This window comes from Nipponia nippon, unplaced genomic scaffold (assembly GCF_047370975.1).
Source record: "Nipponia nippon isolate SJK-2023a ecotype South Korea unplaced genomic scaffold, ASM4737097v1 scaffold_7, whole genome shotgun sequence".
NCBI lineage: Eukaryota > Metazoa > Chordata > Aves > Pelecaniformes > Threskiornithidae > Nipponia > Nipponia nippon.
The window spans coordinates 9,204,055-9,221,149 of record NW_028262391.1 but is presented as its reverse complement, the minus strand read 5'-3'; the positions used below and the strand labels follow the sequence as shown (position 1 = coordinate 9,221,149).

The following is a 17,095-nucleotide window of genomic DNA, read 5'->3' as shown; positions in this document are numbered from 1 at the left end:
TTTATATTAATTTGAACACCGATTCTGGAAAGGATATAATCAGCATTTTCCCCACTCCTGCCTGTAAGAAAATGCAGTAGACTTTTTGAAATCTTTTTCTTGCCTATTTTTGGTACTTCTATTGCCTTTTCTCTTCGGTGAATAAAACCGTATTTGTTCTTGTTCCTTCTTCAGATGTTCATTTTGCAAAAGTGCTTCATTTTTACAGCTAATGCTCACTTAATACCTTATCAGCCTCCCCTCTTCATTGCATCTGCTCTGCGGATCATTTGCTGTGCAGTTCCATAAAGTCAGGATTCAGTGTCCACGTTTCTTAGAGAGGAGGAAGGTTGCCCCTCTCAAGCAGCAGACATTTTACTGTGTATAGCTGGTAATAAAAGATTTCAGGAATTTCAGCTGCGATTTCTGCCTCAGAGGTAATAAAGATGCTTTTAGGAAGGCAGCAGGAAGTGAGTGTGATATCTGGTTTGAGCAAGAGGAATGACAGCAACTCATGTGGCTTCTTCCGATGTTTGCCAATTTATTAGTAAAAATGAAACTTAGTAAGAATGAAACAAATATCTTTTGATATTTGGTTGGCTGGGAAATCTTATGACAGAGCTCGGAGCTGCCTCTCCATGCAAGAAGTCACAGCTGTCTCCCTCCTGAGAAGAAAATAACTCAGTGAACGAGGATATAAGGTCTTGCAGAAGGTATGTGACTGCATTAATTTGACAAAGGCAACGAGTCTGCATGGAAACAGGCACCAAGCACTGCAGACATGCAGCCGCTAACCTTCCCTGTGCATCACCTCTTTCCTTCTCTTGAACTGACTGGAAAGAAATGAAAAGCCGGAGAAAGAAGGAAGGCGCAGGCTGCTCTCGCACCCAGCTCAGCTGCCGCTTTGCGTACGGCCTCGCTGCCTTCCACCCTCCTCCGCGGCAGGGCGGCGGGCAGAGGTGGCCTCCCCAGCCTGCGGTCCCGAGTCGGGACTGGGGCAGCTCCATCGGACATAACGCCCATCTGCACCGCCTGTCTCCGGGCGGCAGCGCCTTCTCTCTCCCCTACCTAAGCGCTCGGGGAAGCTTTGCGAGGTGAAGAGCGTGGTTTGTCGCTGTCGGGGCGGGGGGGCTTGTTTGTTTGTTTCCTGCCCCATCACATTTTTATGATCGCAAAGAGGAAGAAGCCTTCAGGTCACCCGGAGAACTGCTCGTCCGGCAGCCCGCAGACAAGGGCTCCTTTGATTGCCAGCAGCTTTGCTCTGCGGCGGCAGCGGCGAGCAGCCGGCGCGGGGAGCAGGGAGCGCCCCGGGCTTTGATGTCCCGGCGATGCCGGCGCCCCGCGCCGCTGCCGCTGCCCGCGGGCGGGCCGGGCGCTGAGCCCCGCCGGCGGCCGCCCGGCGCCCCGCCAGCCTAGCCTGCGCGCCGCCTTCCCCCGGGACCCGCGGGCGCTGCCCCGCCGGCCCGGGGCGCCCCGCGCCGCCTCCGCCCGGCGCTGGTCGGGGATGTGCCTGGCGGCCCCGGGGCCGGACCCCTCCGAGCGCCAGCCGGTGAGTACGGGGACAGGGGCCGGCGGGAGCGGGGCGGGCGCGGCGGCGGGACGGACGGACGGGTCCCCGCGCGGCTTCCCTGCCCCGGCCGTCCTGCGGGGATTTCTGACCCTCCCTAAGTTACGACCCTCCCCGGCGTGCGTGCTCCGGGCACCGGGCAGTTGGGTCGCGGGGCGGCGTGCCGTCGGGGCGGGGGGCGGGCAGCGGGCCGGGCCGGGCCGGGCTCGGCCGCGGGTCGCGCCTCCTCCAGCAGCGCCCCGAGCCCGCCCGGCGCCTCGGCAGCCCTCGCCGGCACGGCGGGGCTGAACCGCCCGGCGCTCAGCAGCTGCGGCGGGAGCCGAGCGCCCTCCCCGCGCGGCCCGGCCGGCTGCAGCCCGCGGCGGCCCCGGCCCGGCGGCCCCTCCCCGCCCAGGGCGGCCCCGGCCCGGCGGGCCCGCGGCGCCACCCAGCGGGGCCAGAGCCCGCGCGCGGGGCGGCGTTGGAACGGCCGCAGAGCTGTGCCGCCGGGCGCCGTCCCCTCCCTGCAGCCGGTGCAGCGGGGGCGAGGTGCTAGCCCATGGGTGGGCTGGCTGGCGTGATGCCCCGGGGCACTTCCTAATCGCCCTTGCCGGTTGTGGCTTGCTTTTGCCGTGCCTGGGGGTAGCTCATTTGCACAGTACGTGCTACACAAGTTATTAAAAAAAAGTATTCTTGTGACGTGCTACGTTTTCTGTAGAGACTACACTGAGAACCAAGTAAGCCAGAAGTCGATTTTTAACATACGCATCCCAAAAAGAAAAGCTAATGCCTTAACTCCCTATGCCGCCTAGACCAGGATCAGTCAACGTAATTTCACGTGTCTGTTGTATCTAAGCTTCAGTAGGCAGAGTAGAGGGGATCACGGAAGCACTAAGAGAAATGTGAGAAAACCGTAACACCTAGGCTTGTATCTGCTTAAATTATTCTTATACTTTTGCTGTGCTTGCAATTAGCACATAAAGAAGCTTTTACCTGGTGTTCGTTAATGCAGATAAGTTCTGTAAATAACTAGAAGTAAAAATCAGTCAGTGGGATGCCTTTAAACATAAGGAACACTCCTGCAGGAACAGAAAGATTAGCTCACTTGGAAAAACTTAGCTGACTGTAAGGAACATATTTGCACATGAAAGGTACACTGTTTCTTGCTGCTATAATGAACTGTGTTTTCAGTGCTTTAAAGACACCATCAGAGTCAGAAGATAAGCACCATTTCTTAAATTAGGCTCCAAGTATTCAGAGGATTCTGAGGACTGGTCAGTATTTAGTCAATATAAATAAAATTTTTTTGCTGCTTAATGTGACTGGAAGCGAGAAGGGTATAATGGTTAATTTGCTTTTATATTATCTATTAATTTATAGCACAGTTAATGCAGGGAAAATTTTTCTACATAGCTCTTTCTTTTACATGGTTCTGTGGGATTTCAGTCCTGTGTCTCAGGAACCACTTGCTGATTTGACCAAAAGCCTACTCTTCAGGGAAAAACAGTGGCTCATGAGGAAAATGAAAGCAGTTGTAATGGTCCCTATGGGTTTGGAAAGACAGAGGCTGGGCAGACCTTGTGGGATTCCAGCCTCCTGAGCTATAGAAGACATGGCACTGCCAGTCACTTCACACATCTTGATGTCCAGGGAGTAGTGACAAAAGGGGAGACAAGACACACTGAAATAAAATGTTCTCTCATTCATGTAGAAAAACAGTGTTAGTGTGATAGCGTCCAAGGATCCACTGAGACAGGTATTGCATAAACACGTGGAACACAAAATCTCTGTTTACTTAGGTCCATAATACTGAGTTATTTGACGTCTTTATATTATTAATAAACATACTTTAATGACATTTTTTTGCAGTGGAGGAGCTAGCATTCTAGGTGAGGTGGCCATCAAAGAGAGGAAGACATTACTGGAAACTAAGGAACACAAATCAGGCAGAAACAGAAGGTCCAGAGGAAAAGCAAAGACTGGATATCTGAAAGATTGTAGCAACTTGAGGAGACAAAGATGAATACAAGCCAGGAATACAGTTAAACCTGTTTAAAATAATTATGTTCAAGTCTTAGATTTGAGTGGATGCATAAACTGAGAAGGGTTCCCTCACTGCTGTTACAACGACTTACAGAGAGCAGGGGGAAAAATGGTGTGATGAATACAAGAGGACTCGAATGCCCTGACCTGCACCCCTGCTTAACCTTCTTGTGAGGGGTCTGGTGAATGTAGGTGTTTTCATTATTTATCCCAGTGGAACTCTCATATTCTTCCCCATTGAATGGAAAGGGTGTGTACTCTTATCTGTGGATGTAAAGATTCCCAGGAAACGCTGTGAATAGAAACTGTTGAGTTTTCATTGTAAAATGTTGAGAAATACATTGCTGTATGTATAGGAATTTGAATCTCTGTCAGCAGAGGAAAGTCTGGCCCTAAATAAGCGGGAGCAGATGAAGGGAGAGCAAAGAATTGTAGAACAGCAGCACTGCAAAAGGTGGCCAAGTTACCTCTAAAGAGCAACAGAAATACAATCTTAAAATCTACTATTGCATACACATTCCATGAGTGAGCGTGAGTCCATTCACGCTCCCACCAGTTTTGCATGTATGTGTTGTAGTTACTCCTAATTTACAGTGTTCTAAGAAGAGAGGACTTGGTTGCACTTCTTTAAAAATTACTGTGAAGACTCACTGTCTTCAGTGTGAATTTGACAGGCTCCCAGCAGACTTGATTCTTTTTTTTTTACTATTTTTAGAGACAGCTGTAAAACTGTAGTCAAGAATTGCTTACATAATACTTTAAGAAATGACAGCAAAGCACAATGGCATATGTTGACCTTTGGCATTAGATAAGTAATTGGCAGATTGAGTTAATTTTTATTCAAGCTGGGAGACTTGCTTTTTGCTTGCTTGTGAACTCCTGTACCGTCATACAAGATTAAACCACACGGGTACGTTTTAAAAATAGGTTGTTGGCCTTTCTTTTCTATTTGGTGGCCTCTTCGTGTGAAGGAAGACCACTCTTCTGTTCTCTGTAAATGACAAGTAGCGCATGGTATGTACCTGTGTGTGTGTGTGTGCGTGTGCACATGCATGAGAAGAGGAGAGAATTTTTAATTTCATGACTGACATTCTAGTAGTGTTACAAATAATTTGAAAACTAGCCCAGAAAACATCTTTGTTACTGTGCAGTTGAGCCAGTTTCAAGACCTATGGCTCAGTATAAGTCCTTGGGTGAATTTTCCTTTTTTTTTCCTTTTCAGACACTGGGTTATGGGCAAGTCAGAAAGCCAGATGGATATAACTGAAATGAATACTCCAAAACCAAAGAAGAAACTGCGATGGAGTGGCCTGGAAATAGGGCTAGCTGTTGTAGTGATTCTGCTAGCTATTGTAGCAATCACAATGATAGTTCTGTATGCCACATATGATGGTGAGTACACTTAAACTGTCTTTGAATGTACAGATACATACGAATATAAAAGTATTTTAAGAAATTACGAAAAAATGCTTTAATAAATAGAATCCAGTTGTTAGTGTATAGTAAAAAAAAAATGGAAGTTGCATTATATTAAAATGTTGTATTAGAAAAGACTGTGTTGAATGGTATATATAGCTGCACTACCTAAAACATTAAGAAAATAAAATAATGAGGTCAGCTCAGAATTATTTGCCCAATAATAGAAAATTGTACCTTACCCAGTATATAAAATTAGATGATGAATAGCTGCTACATCATAACGGTATTTCACATGTATGTCACTAGACAGTATGACACAATCCGAAATGTAAAGTTGCATCTGCACTTATTGCTGGACACTGGCACAAAACTGCTTTTTTCCAACAGGGACTATAAATTCATTTGTTCACGCAAAGTTGTGGTAAACACAAAACATCTGCTTGTTCTGACTTAGCAATGCTTCTGTTTGTAATTAACGCTTCAGTAAGCAAAAAACTACAAAATACAACACTGCTGAAGAAAACCAAACTACAGTGCTTTCTCCATATTCCTGTATATGTATGAAAATCCTATTTTTTCCTTTTACAGGCTGTTGCAGCAAGGACTCTTAGTGAGTGTAGTCATACTAAGAGGTTTTGTGATTCAGCAGCCATTCCAAAATATTTGAAAATAATTCCATTCCAGGGTAAATACCCTGATAACTTTTGGCAAAGATAATACAGAGAAGCTAAAATTTCCATTTGGGGTCAAACAACAATGTTTTCTTCTATTGGAAATGAAATGCTTTGTCTCATTTTAAAGTACTTCATAATTTTGTTTAAACTTTTTATTATAGTCTAGTTCAATTATGGAATGGAAAAATGCCATTCTGAAATTAAAAATAATAAAAAAAAAAGTTTTATTTCTAATGTCTCAAAAGGAAACATTTTCATGTTCCTGAACCTTGCATTTTGTTTAGAAGTCTTTGGAGTGAATGTCTCAAAATTTTCATATAATGGCTCCAAAGTCTTCTTGTCATTGTAAAGTATTGCTAAATTCAAACTGACTTTGCAACTGTCTTCAGTCCATGTGCTATTTTTCTCTAAATTTCTTCTTTGTTATAAAAACAATATTTTGCCCACCCCTGATTGATTGATAGGATATTTTCCTCTGATGACTACAAAAATTCCACATGATGAGTGACTAGCACTGAATGACCCTAAAGGGATGAAGATGATGGTATTTTTAGAGCCTGATCGTATAAATATTCACTTACTAAGTGTAAGGTGTCCATTCATCTTTATCTTACTGTACACTGCAATTAAATGCAATTCTAAAGTCACTGACAATGAAAATAATATTTACAGTAGGTTTTATTATATTGACATTCAGTAAAGAATTAAGAATATGATTGTATTCTCTTTTAGATGGGGTTTGCAAAACATCAGACTGTATAAAATCAGGTAAGAATGAAAATATATACCCATTTAATTCATATGTTTTTAAACAAAATTACCACTATGTAATGTTCCCATCTAACTGCAGACAAGTATGGCACATTGAGGCATGGGATCTGCTAACCCAAATAATTTTCTTAGCATAGATGTACAAGTGTAAAACCTTGTGATGTGGTATTGTCAGAGCTTACAAAGTCATCAGGGTCTGGCTAGTTTAAAACTTGGAAACAGACTCTCCAAAGAATGCCTCCAGCTTCAGGAAATGCTTTAAGTGAATCAGAAGATGGCTCTTCCCACACCTACCTCCAAGTCAGAATTCAAACAGAGGGTATGTCTCTAAAGAAGGTACATTGAAAGAAAGTCTTGATCATTGATAGACATTAAAGATGCCATGCTACTGTTTGAGGAGATGCGATATTAATCTTCATGTCAAGAAAAAATTCCAAATTTCATAGTCTGACAAGCTAACTTCATCCTTCAGTAACACCTGCATAAAAAATTCTTAGTTTACATCCTGGTCTGAACTCTACTGGGGGGCTACTAAAATGCATCAGAGAAATGCTGAGTTCCATACTATATAAGCTCTAGTAGTAGGTAAAGTGGTAGTTACCCATGCTCTCCCTTTCCCCTCACCTATAATTCTTTCATCCTTTCTGTTTTCTCCTCCAGACCAATTAATGCTGGTTTCCTTTTTTTTTGCCTAATCTACTTCTAAATGTCCCCATTCTCTTTATAACACTTCCTCCACCTCATTAATACAGACTGATCCTAGGCTCGGAAGCAGCCTCTCTGTCTCCTTCCTCAAAAGACAGGAGCATTTAGCTGGCTGTGCCAACATATATTTCACGGGGGCTCTATGCCAGCTCTGCCTTGCTTTCTCCTTTCATGCCGTTTTCCATGGTCAAACAGTTGACAGTTCTTCATGCCCTTGGAGCAGTCTTCTCCAAGTCAGGAGGAGACTGCTACAGTGCCAATGTATAATCACCTTGGTGTATCTGTATACCCCTATAGCAGGTCTCTTTTGATTATGTGTTTTTCTGGGAAGCTTCTGAAGATGGGACCCCTGAAATCACTCCCTTGGTGTTGCTTTCTGGCAGGTATTCCTGTTTTGCTTTCTCCACCCCTGTAGAAAAACTTGGCCACACAGTTCACAAAGGCTGTGGCCCAGTCACAGAGGGTGGCAAGAAATCTGAAACGGAAGCTCAAAACCTGGATCATTTCCCAGCACCCACACTCGCTTACCAAGCAAACATCTTGCATGTTGTTCAACCTTGATAACCTCCCATTGAAAAGCATCATAAGCATCCTAATAGCTATGTGTTATCTTCATGTCAAGTGGAATTCATAACTTCTACATAGATTCTGTACATCATGACTGAGAAAGAGAAAAGACAGCCCTAGGAGAAGCCAGAGACACCCAGTATGTCAATAGGAGACACAGGAAAGGTGGTGAGGCATCATAAAGGATTTGACAGTCAACATGCAAGAAAAATGTATGTGCCTGCAAGCAAAAGTATATGTAAGTTAAGTACAGTTGCTAAGGAATCTGAGGTGCACAGCACCCCATTGGAGGCTTCCAAAAGGTTTTGATTCATAGGCCCCATTTAGACTTGCAGACATGCTAGAAACAGTGTAGAAAGGTCATTACATTGGTTTCCTTACTTCCGTGGGACTACTTGTTTTAGGTCTCATTTTTGACAGTAGCCAGAGTAGCTAAGGTAGTTGCCCCCGCACCTCAGTCCTGATGGAGTCATCCACTGGTGAAGCCCCAAGGCAGTCCATTGTCTCAACAGCTGCATATTGTCATCAGCACAGTCTAAGTATCTTACAGGATTTATTTCAGGTGGTCATCACTGTCTTTTAGTTACACTTCCAAGGTGTTTTTTTGCCACCATGAAAGCTCATGCTGTGGTTTGAAAAATTATCAAATTAGTTACATACTTGATTTTTTTTAATCTCTGAAGATGCTCATTTTCAACTAAATATTTATGTATATCTGTTAAAAAGAAGTTCAGATAGACTACGTAATGATGAATGAACTCAAAAAGGAAAAGCAGTAAAGGGTTTGGAGAAATAAGGCATAATGTAAACTGAAGATCTAGCAAGAAGTGGCTAAATGAATTAAGCAGAATAGTTTTACTCTTCTATGCTTCCATTAAAAAATTTAACAGCATGCAAATATTTAAGGGAATAAACATTCTTACTAAATGTTAGATTCTCAATACAGAAGTAAAATTGGGAAAGTATTACAGACGTGTAGATGTGGTGCTCAGGGACATGGTTTAGTGGTGGACTTGGCAGTGCTGGGTTAATTGTTGGATTTGATGATCTTAAAGGTCTTTTCCAATCTAAACAATTCTATGATTCTATGAAATATAAAATGAGAAAAAACAGTCGATAGACTAAAACGTCCCAAAAATAGGAATGTACAGTGTGGTCCTAATGTTATAATCTCTTTTCATTTTTTATTAAATACAGCTTTATTTTATTCACACATTTATCTCATTTACTTACTGTCATCTGCTCCGTATTCTACAAATTGTCTAGTTCCAACACTGAAAGAAGAAGTCTAAAAGAAATGGTGAGAAGTCAGTCTCAAAACACGCAAGATGCCAGGGTAACACTATAAATGTATTCTATGAAAGTGTTTTCTACTGACAGGAAAATGAGCTGCTTGACATCCTAGAGGTTTTCTGTAATCCACATTCTGCTGTCCCTATACAGGACATGAAAACTGATCCACTGCAGATAGGGGAACTACTCTTGTGAGTAACAACTACTACTACGTGTGCAAGAACTGCACACTCCAGCCTGGAACACATAAAATTTACAACCGGGCAAAAGATAGCTTTTGTATTTTACCAGGTGTTAACACTTGGTATTTACATACCATACTGTAAGAGTCCTGGGAGGCAACCAATGTATCTGATTAAATTATAATCTTTATAATTAACTTTTAGCTGTGGGGCTATACCTCAAATAAGGTCTAAACAGATGCAAAAGCAAGGATGTCGAACTGGAACACTTACTTCTGACCATATTACGATCTGTAGCATTAGTATGTGTTCTGCCTAGCAAGGGTCCTAGAAGCAGCTAAAAACCTGCATGGTCTATTAGACTGTTGTAGCAATGAACTCTTACAATGCAGGAAGCAGTTAGGATCAGGGAGCCCCCACATGAAGTTCGGATCTGCTAGCCATTACAGAACTGTCAGTTCCAAATACTGCATCTGTCTGTAAATGATTTAGAATGGATAGCTCTGAGCAAAGTTGGGAATGACCAGTTTGAATTTCAAATTGTTATTTATTAACTGAGCCAGGATTTCCATGTCCCACCATGGTATAATGCACTTAAAGTAGAAATTTTTATAGAAGTGCAGGGCCTTCTCCACACTTACATGGTCATAAATGAAATATAGTCAGATTATGAAAAGGGGAGGCAAGTGTTGGTAAGGACGTAATCACCTAGAAGACTTGTTCCATTAGGTGGTCACTAGAGTGAGTGTGTTCTTGGCTCCAGAAGCAGAACAGGGTGAATCAGGAGCCCAGAATGGTTAGCTGGCATCTGCTCAGGCCTTCAGTGCTCAAAGAGCTTCAAAAATAGTTCAAAGAGTTTGTCGGAATTATATGATTCAATAGCAAAATAAATTAATATTTAAAAAATGCAAGGTAAAGTGCTTAAACCAGAGAAATAAACTGTATTATTGCTGTTTAATAATAATCTTACTGGGATGAATCTACAAGTTTATTATTTCTTCAAATCAGGATTTCGTACCAGTTCATCTTTAATATGGCTGCTTCTTCCAGACTATGTAAGTTAACATACAGGAAAAGTTAGACAGACAGATACAGATAGAGAGCAAGAAGTATTAATTTTGGAATATTGTGGTCTTTCAAGAAACATAATTGGGAATAGACATTAAGTGAAATGGTAAGGCCTTACACCAGAACTGACCAATACTGTGACAGTTTTTTGCAAAGAATTTCAAATTTTTGCAACAGGTACAAGCCGCTGAAAAAGAATAAAGTGACAATACTAACAGAATTTATAGTACATATAATAGAGGAGCTTCAAATAAATGACCAGAAGAAAAAATGTAATGAAAATTCAATTGGTTATACACAGGGTAAAATATCAGTAACTGCATGATGATGTTACCAAGGTTTGTGAAATCCACTGCAGTGTAGCACATGGAGATACATTTGTACATTGGAACATTTTTTGAATAAGCCGATATACTCTCTGCTAATTTGCCTGAGCTCAGACAGCACAGACTAATGAGAAGAGAGAATTTTGATCTCTCTCATATCAGTTTCACCTAGGTAAGCATATTGTGTTTCTCCTATATCCTCCCCAGGTCACTGGTTGTTATGTCAGCTTATATTACTTTATTTGTAAGCTATTAAAGCAACAACTGGCAATCAGGAGTACAATAAAATCAATCATTAAAAGTAAGCGATATAGATAAGGCTCTACATTCTTCAGTGACAGGAAACTGAATAAACAAGTGAGAATAGGAAGAAACCCAAACACTGGTTCATCAAAGCAGTACTGAGGACTAACGAAAAGTATACTGTGTATAATCTGTATTTGTATATGTATGAATTAACCTGTATTAGAATCAAAATGACAAAATATTTATCATCAGTCTCACACTTATTATTTCCAGAGCAAAAATGTCTCAGTGTGTACAGCCATGAACTTACCATAAAGCTTCTTTGGGCACAGGTATCAACTTCTAAATAATTTAGAGCATGTTTAGAATTCTGTCCAGCCTAACTGGTCCCACTGACTTTGAAGGGGCGATTCATGTGTCATTATGCTTCTGGGCTTGGTTGATAATAAAATTACATTTCATTGATTTTAGTACACCCATGGTATCACCCAAATAATGAATGGTATTCTTGAGGAGAATACTTAATACATGTATTTTGCATGAAGTTCTAAGTGAAAGACTACAGTTCGCGTGACTGAGCTTTCTGTTACATTTGCAGTATTTAAACTTCAAGTTTTGATAAAAGTTGATTAGCTAATATTGGCTAGCCTGGACTTTACAGCAGAAACGTTATGACAGATGATTATTTTTGTGTGATAGTAGTAGGCAAGGAAGATTAAGCATATGCTGACTACCAATAGAGCAACATGATTCCACAGTTAAAGCAAGGTTTGATATTACATAGACTGTTAATAATTTCTCAGATTTACACAAGATGTGGATTTCTCATTGGGTTTGGTTTTTTTTTTTTTTTAAAATGTGACAAGACAGTGGATAAGAACAATCTTTTCTTGGTGTCGGAAGATTTCTCTATCCTACCATTACTTTTTGGCAGGCCTGGCACACTGCTCTGAATGAGCCATCTGTGATGTCCGGTCCTGGCTATTAAAGTCTTTGTTGCTGGACTAACGCATGCCAAGATAATCCAAGGGACAGTGCTGCCCTTCAGATGCTGCTCCAGCCTAGCAGAGAGATTCATAAGGATACCCTTAAAACAGGAAATTCTAGTAATAATTAGCAATCTTTCTCTTTTACAGCAAACAGATGGAGCTAGGATAGGAATAAAGTGCACCATTCAAAACATTCCCCTTCCGCTAAATGAAATGGGACAAACTAGACAGACACAAGAACCAGAGTTTACACAACCACAAAATAGTTGGGATTGGAAGTGACCTCTGGAGATCACATAGTCCAACGGCCCTGCTTAAAGCAGGGTCAACTAGAGGAAGTTGCTCAGGATCTTGTCCAGTCAGGTTTTGATGATTTCCCAGACGGAGACTTCGCAACTTCCCTGGCAACCCATTCCAGTGTTTGACCACCCTTATAGTAAGAAGGTTTTTCTTAAGTTCAAAAGGATATATTTTTTTTCTTATTTCTGTATGTGTCCATTGCCTCTTGTCCAAGTGTACAGGCAGAGGGTAAATTCCTTGCTCTAACAGACTGGACAGTAGGACTGGATGCTTGGCTTTCTCAAGAATGGGTAAAAAGCAAGTGTCAAACTTAGTAAAAACATGGGTGAATTTCACAATCTCTGGCTGTTGGCATGATCCTGTATCCTTTCAAATTGAAGTCAGCCTGCCGTTGACTTCAGAAGGAAAAGAATCAGGTGGTAGGCATTGTACCTATTTCCACAGTGGTTTTTATGCTACTTAAGCAGTCTAAAATTGAAAATGTCTGTGTTCATGGCTTTTTCCATCTTCCAAGCACTGGAACATTGTAAAACCATCAGATGTTGGCATAAAATATAACACTCTTAAGCCAACTGAAGATCCCAAGAAAAACGAGGCGGGGGCGGGAAAGGCAAGTCAACATAAATACTCTAGCCTGTCTATCCACCTCTCATTTCCACCAGCATAACAGACATGGAAAATATTGAAAGTACTGGAGAAATAACTATAAGTATTTGACTCACCCATGTGGGAGGAATGACCACTTGAAATCACAAGCCTCACCATTTACTAAAAATAATGTCTGAAAAATGAGAAGGATATTCAGTATCCTGGGAAATTCAGAGGTATCGCTAGCTCTTGGTTGACTCCTAGCATCTCTCCTTTCTGTGAGAGACTTTGTGCTAGCATACTAGTGGTGAAAACAGTCTAGTGGAAGAGGAATTAAAAAAAAAAAAAAAGCCCAGAAGGTTTATGAACAGCAGCTGGGAAACTGTCATCAAGGAATCAGATTTCCTTAGAGAATCCCCTGTCATGATCAGTCAGTGGCTAGTTAGTCTTTGACGAGCCACTTCAAGAGGGTCAACAGGGATAGCAAGAGGCAGTATCAGTTCTAGAATAAAATGTGGAATAAAAAATGATGGAGATTCATGAAAGCATTAATAGGAAGACTTTCTTGACAAGAACTTAAAAGGTACAACAAAGTCATTATTTTATTGAAATAGATTGGATTCAGCTGAGCCTACATCATACTTAATTACTTAAATTACATTACAGTGGGTAATTCCTCTGATAAGTCTTGTGCTTTTAATTTCTCTTTTCACCACATTTCAATTCAAAGAAGTGTAAGTCAGTAAATGAAACATCTTACATTTTATTTAAAACTGAGCAACAACTCACAGGCAGTAGGAACGTTAGTCGTTTACCCATCAGTAAACACAGGCAACAGGGAAGTATATAAGTTACGGGCAGTAAAGGAATAGTAATTCCTTGTTCACTGACTAGTACTGTGTTTGGTCTAGGAACATTCAAGTAGGCTTGAGCCTATTCTAAACGAAAGGAAATGTATTTATTACTTCCCTCTTCAGAGAAAGCACGTGTATTCATTTATTTTCTCTAAAGATTCTTTATGCCTTGATTTGTCTCGTATTACAGCAGCCCGAATCCTTGAGAACATGGACACCACTGCAGAGCCTTGTAATGATTTTTACCAATATGCCTGTGGAGGATGGCTTAAGAGGAACGTCATTCCAGAAACCAGCTCCCGTTATAGTAACTTTGACATTTTAAGAGACGAACTAGAAGTTGTTTTAAAAGGTCAGTTGGGGTTTATGTTTGTGGACTATATAAAGTTTCTTCTTTGGCTTACATGTTATTCTAATAAGATGTGGTTGTCTAGCAAAGCTTAAAATACTACCAAATATTTCAGTTTCTTTGTGTTCGGTTCAGGACAAATCTACCACAAACTGTTTGCTTGGGGAATGCTGAGGAAGTTATGCTGTTGGGTCTGACACCAGAGCAGAGCTGACCAGACCTGACCTTTCTGGTATCTGGACTCTGTGTGCTCATCTGCATATTATAACAACTGAAATCCATATCATTACCCTCATGCACTAACGATAGCAGCCAAACTAGGTGAAGAAGAAAGAGGTCTGCCTGTGTCCAAGTCAGCTGAAATGCTGGAAGTTGCTCTCTGGCAGCCCTGTGTCCTGCATATCTGTATTCCACCAGCTAAATCCCAAAGAGCAGGCAAGCAATTTTCTAACTAGTCACATCATAAACTTACAAATATTCCTTTTTCTACAAAACGCAATAGTGTCCAATTGTCCATATTCCCCTTTTTCAGACGAAAATAACAGTCAAAAAAAGTCAGTTTATATTCATGAAACATTCTCCAAACCACTCTCTCCAGACTGAATATCGTTTTTTTACTTTGCATATCTTCCGGTTTTGCGAGGTTTGCAGTTTATGGATGCCACAGTGCTCCTTAGGCTTCAGTTTCTGTAGAGCAAAGCAATTGTAAAGTAGTAATTGGAGTAATTGTAAGGTAGTGGCAAGAGTGGGCTACCCCACAAGGGAGGGCGAGCCAGGAGCCAACTGTGACTCGAGGCATGCAGGGACAGGGGCCCCACAGACAGGGGCTCAGTCCCACAGGACCCAAACCAGAAGAGCAGAGCAGGTCCGGTGACAGTGACCAGGTTCAGCTAACAGCCTCATGATCGCCAGGCAAGTCAGCCAGGCAAGGTCCAGCATACCTACAAGAGCATGGGCAAGGACCATGGGCAAGGGGCTGACCTGGACTGCTGCTCCTGAGCCAACAGGCATAGGGCGCACAAGTTGAGGCACTGGATGAGGCTTCTCATGGCTCTTTCTTACAATTTAGCTGTTTTCACAGAAATGTGATCCATGGTCACACAGCTGCACCATACCAAAGCAGAGCTTGAACACAAACAGCTAAACTCCTGGCTGTGGTGAAGAGATTGCAGATTAGAATTACAGGAAAAGATGGTTACAGGCTGCTCAGTGCAGTTAGAGCCTGCTGGTACACTTAGGGCCCTGACAGCAATTTTCTTCACACAGTAGCTTGGTCACCTAAAAACTGTCCCTGAAAAGTTAGAGCATTTGTATTTCACCAAGGATGATCCACATAATATCTACCTGACTCCTCAATATATTAACACAGACTGTTGTAATTGCAAGCCATATAATCTCCAGAGCTTTTTCCCCTTAGCTTTTGAAAGGCAAAGCTTCCCTGGAATTGGAGATGGACGGGGAGCACTGATTGTCCACCCTCTGGTCCTCAGGATGGTATCCTCTATGGTTCCTTCAGTATCTTTCCAATAAAGATCAGATATTAAGATATATTTGCTGTCTGTGTGTTTCAGATGTCCTCGACACACCAAGCAGTAATGACATAGCAGCAGTGCAGAAGGCAAAAACTCTGTACAGATCATGCATAAATGAAAGTAAGTGTCTCCTGAATTTATTGCATATAGGATATATAAATATCGTCCAAAGAATCCCATCTTCACAGTCAGCTATACCTGTATCCTCCTAGTTTCTGTGCATAATTTTTCAGAAATCCTTTGTGAAAACTAAAATGTATCCATTCTATTAAGTCAAATAAGAATGTCAATAGTAAAATCAGTACTGTTTCTCCTATTTTACTTGCTTTGACATTTTAAGTGAGATTACATTACTCTTCAGTTACCAGTTTGCTGCAGATATTTAATCTCAAATCCTTTCAGTTAGGTGTGAATTAATTATTTTGTAGAAATTATCAGGAATGAGGTGGAAAATAACTGGCATACCAGGCTTCTAGAAAGACAGGGAGATCATTTATTTCAAGAATTTGAGCTAAATCCTGCCCCTAGAATGAGGAGCAGTAAAACAGTTAGCAGTGCTTCCTAAATCATGTTTTTATAGTTTCTATAATATTATTAATACTTCTCAAAACTATTATTTCAAGCTATCTGCAGAATGAAAATAGAATAGTTCTTCAATGTCGTGGTCGCAAGGATTTGCACGTGCTGTTTGCAGTCATGACTGAAACATGTTTTTAAAATTACATGTTAAAGCACAGTCATACATCAGAGCATATTCTTATTGTGGTGATGGTGAAAACGTATTTCTCAGCTTCATTATCCTGAACTCATTATAATAGTATAACATTTGTGTGTGTTAAAATGTCATGGTAACTCATTTTATTTTTCCAAAAGCTACCATTGATAGCCGAGGTGGAAGGCCTTTGATCAGTTTATTGCCAAATGTATCTGACTGGCCTGTAGCAACAACTAACTGGGATTCTTCCTACGGTAAGATAATCTGTGTTTATTTCCTTTTCAGTTAAAATTTCTAAATTATTGTACTTTTCATTGCTTACCAAAAATAGAGACTGAGTATACCTTTCATTTGCTTAGGTACTACTTGGACAGCTGAGACAGCTATTGCACAGCTGAACTCCAGATATGGGAAAAAGGTCCTTATTAATTTTTTTGTTGGCACAGATGATAAAAATTCCACAGCACATATCATTCATGTAAGTCTCTCTGGGTGGCATTGCCTTGTTGATCATAAAAGTGCGGCAAACTAACTAGAAGCATAGATATAAATGTTAACCAGGAGAAATATTAGTGATTGAATTTTACCAGAGTAAGTTGTAGATGAGTTTGTGAATCTATGTAGTTTTCAAACTGAAATTATCAGTTCCACAGCGTACTGTCCATTCTCAAAGTTAACATCTTTATTCTGTGCACTCATGCACTGTTATTGTCAGTGAGATGAGAATAATGGAGATGTATATAGACATACAGACAATTTATGTGTACACTGGACACAAGACAGACAAGATCTACTTATATATGCATGCAAGCAAATAAGTAAACATGATTTCCTTACCATGTACTTCAGGCAGAAAGCTCTGTCACTGAAAACCTGGGCTATGGTCCCAGTGGCAGAAAGCCCACAAAGGGGGTTGTGTTTTTACAAGGTATTCAGATGCCAAAGTACT

At 41.3% G+C, this 17,095-nt stretch overlaps 1 protein-coding gene across 4 annotated transcripts in view; it reads left to right on the top strand.

The window, feature by feature from the left end:
* The first annotated feature begins 674 nt into the window (after positions 1–674).
* The window catches only part of MME (membrane metalloendopeptidase), a 53,911-nt gene continuing 37,490 nt past the window's right edge, over positions 675–17,095 (top strand). The window contains exons 1-7 of one of the 4 annotated variants that reach the window (XM_087739365.1): positions 675–692; positions 4,791–4,960; positions 6,394–6,429; positions 13,741–13,902; positions 15,471–15,551; positions 16,305–16,400; positions 16,506–16,624. In XM_087739365.1, the coding sequence (XP_087595491.1) occupies positions 4,801–4,960; positions 6,394–6,429; positions 13,741–13,902; positions 15,471–15,551; positions 16,305–16,400; positions 16,506–16,624 (654 nt within the window). In that variant the 5' untranslated portion in view covers positions 675–692; positions 4,791–4,800. Of the gene's footprint in view, positions 693–1,409; positions 1,529–4,461; positions 4,583–4,790; positions 4,961–6,393; positions 6,430–13,740; positions 13,903–15,470; positions 15,552–16,304; positions 16,401–16,505; positions 16,625–17,095 lie in introns of those variants that run through there. The other 3 variants (XM_087739363.1, XM_087739364.1, XM_087739362.1) reach the window with 3 other exon arrangements.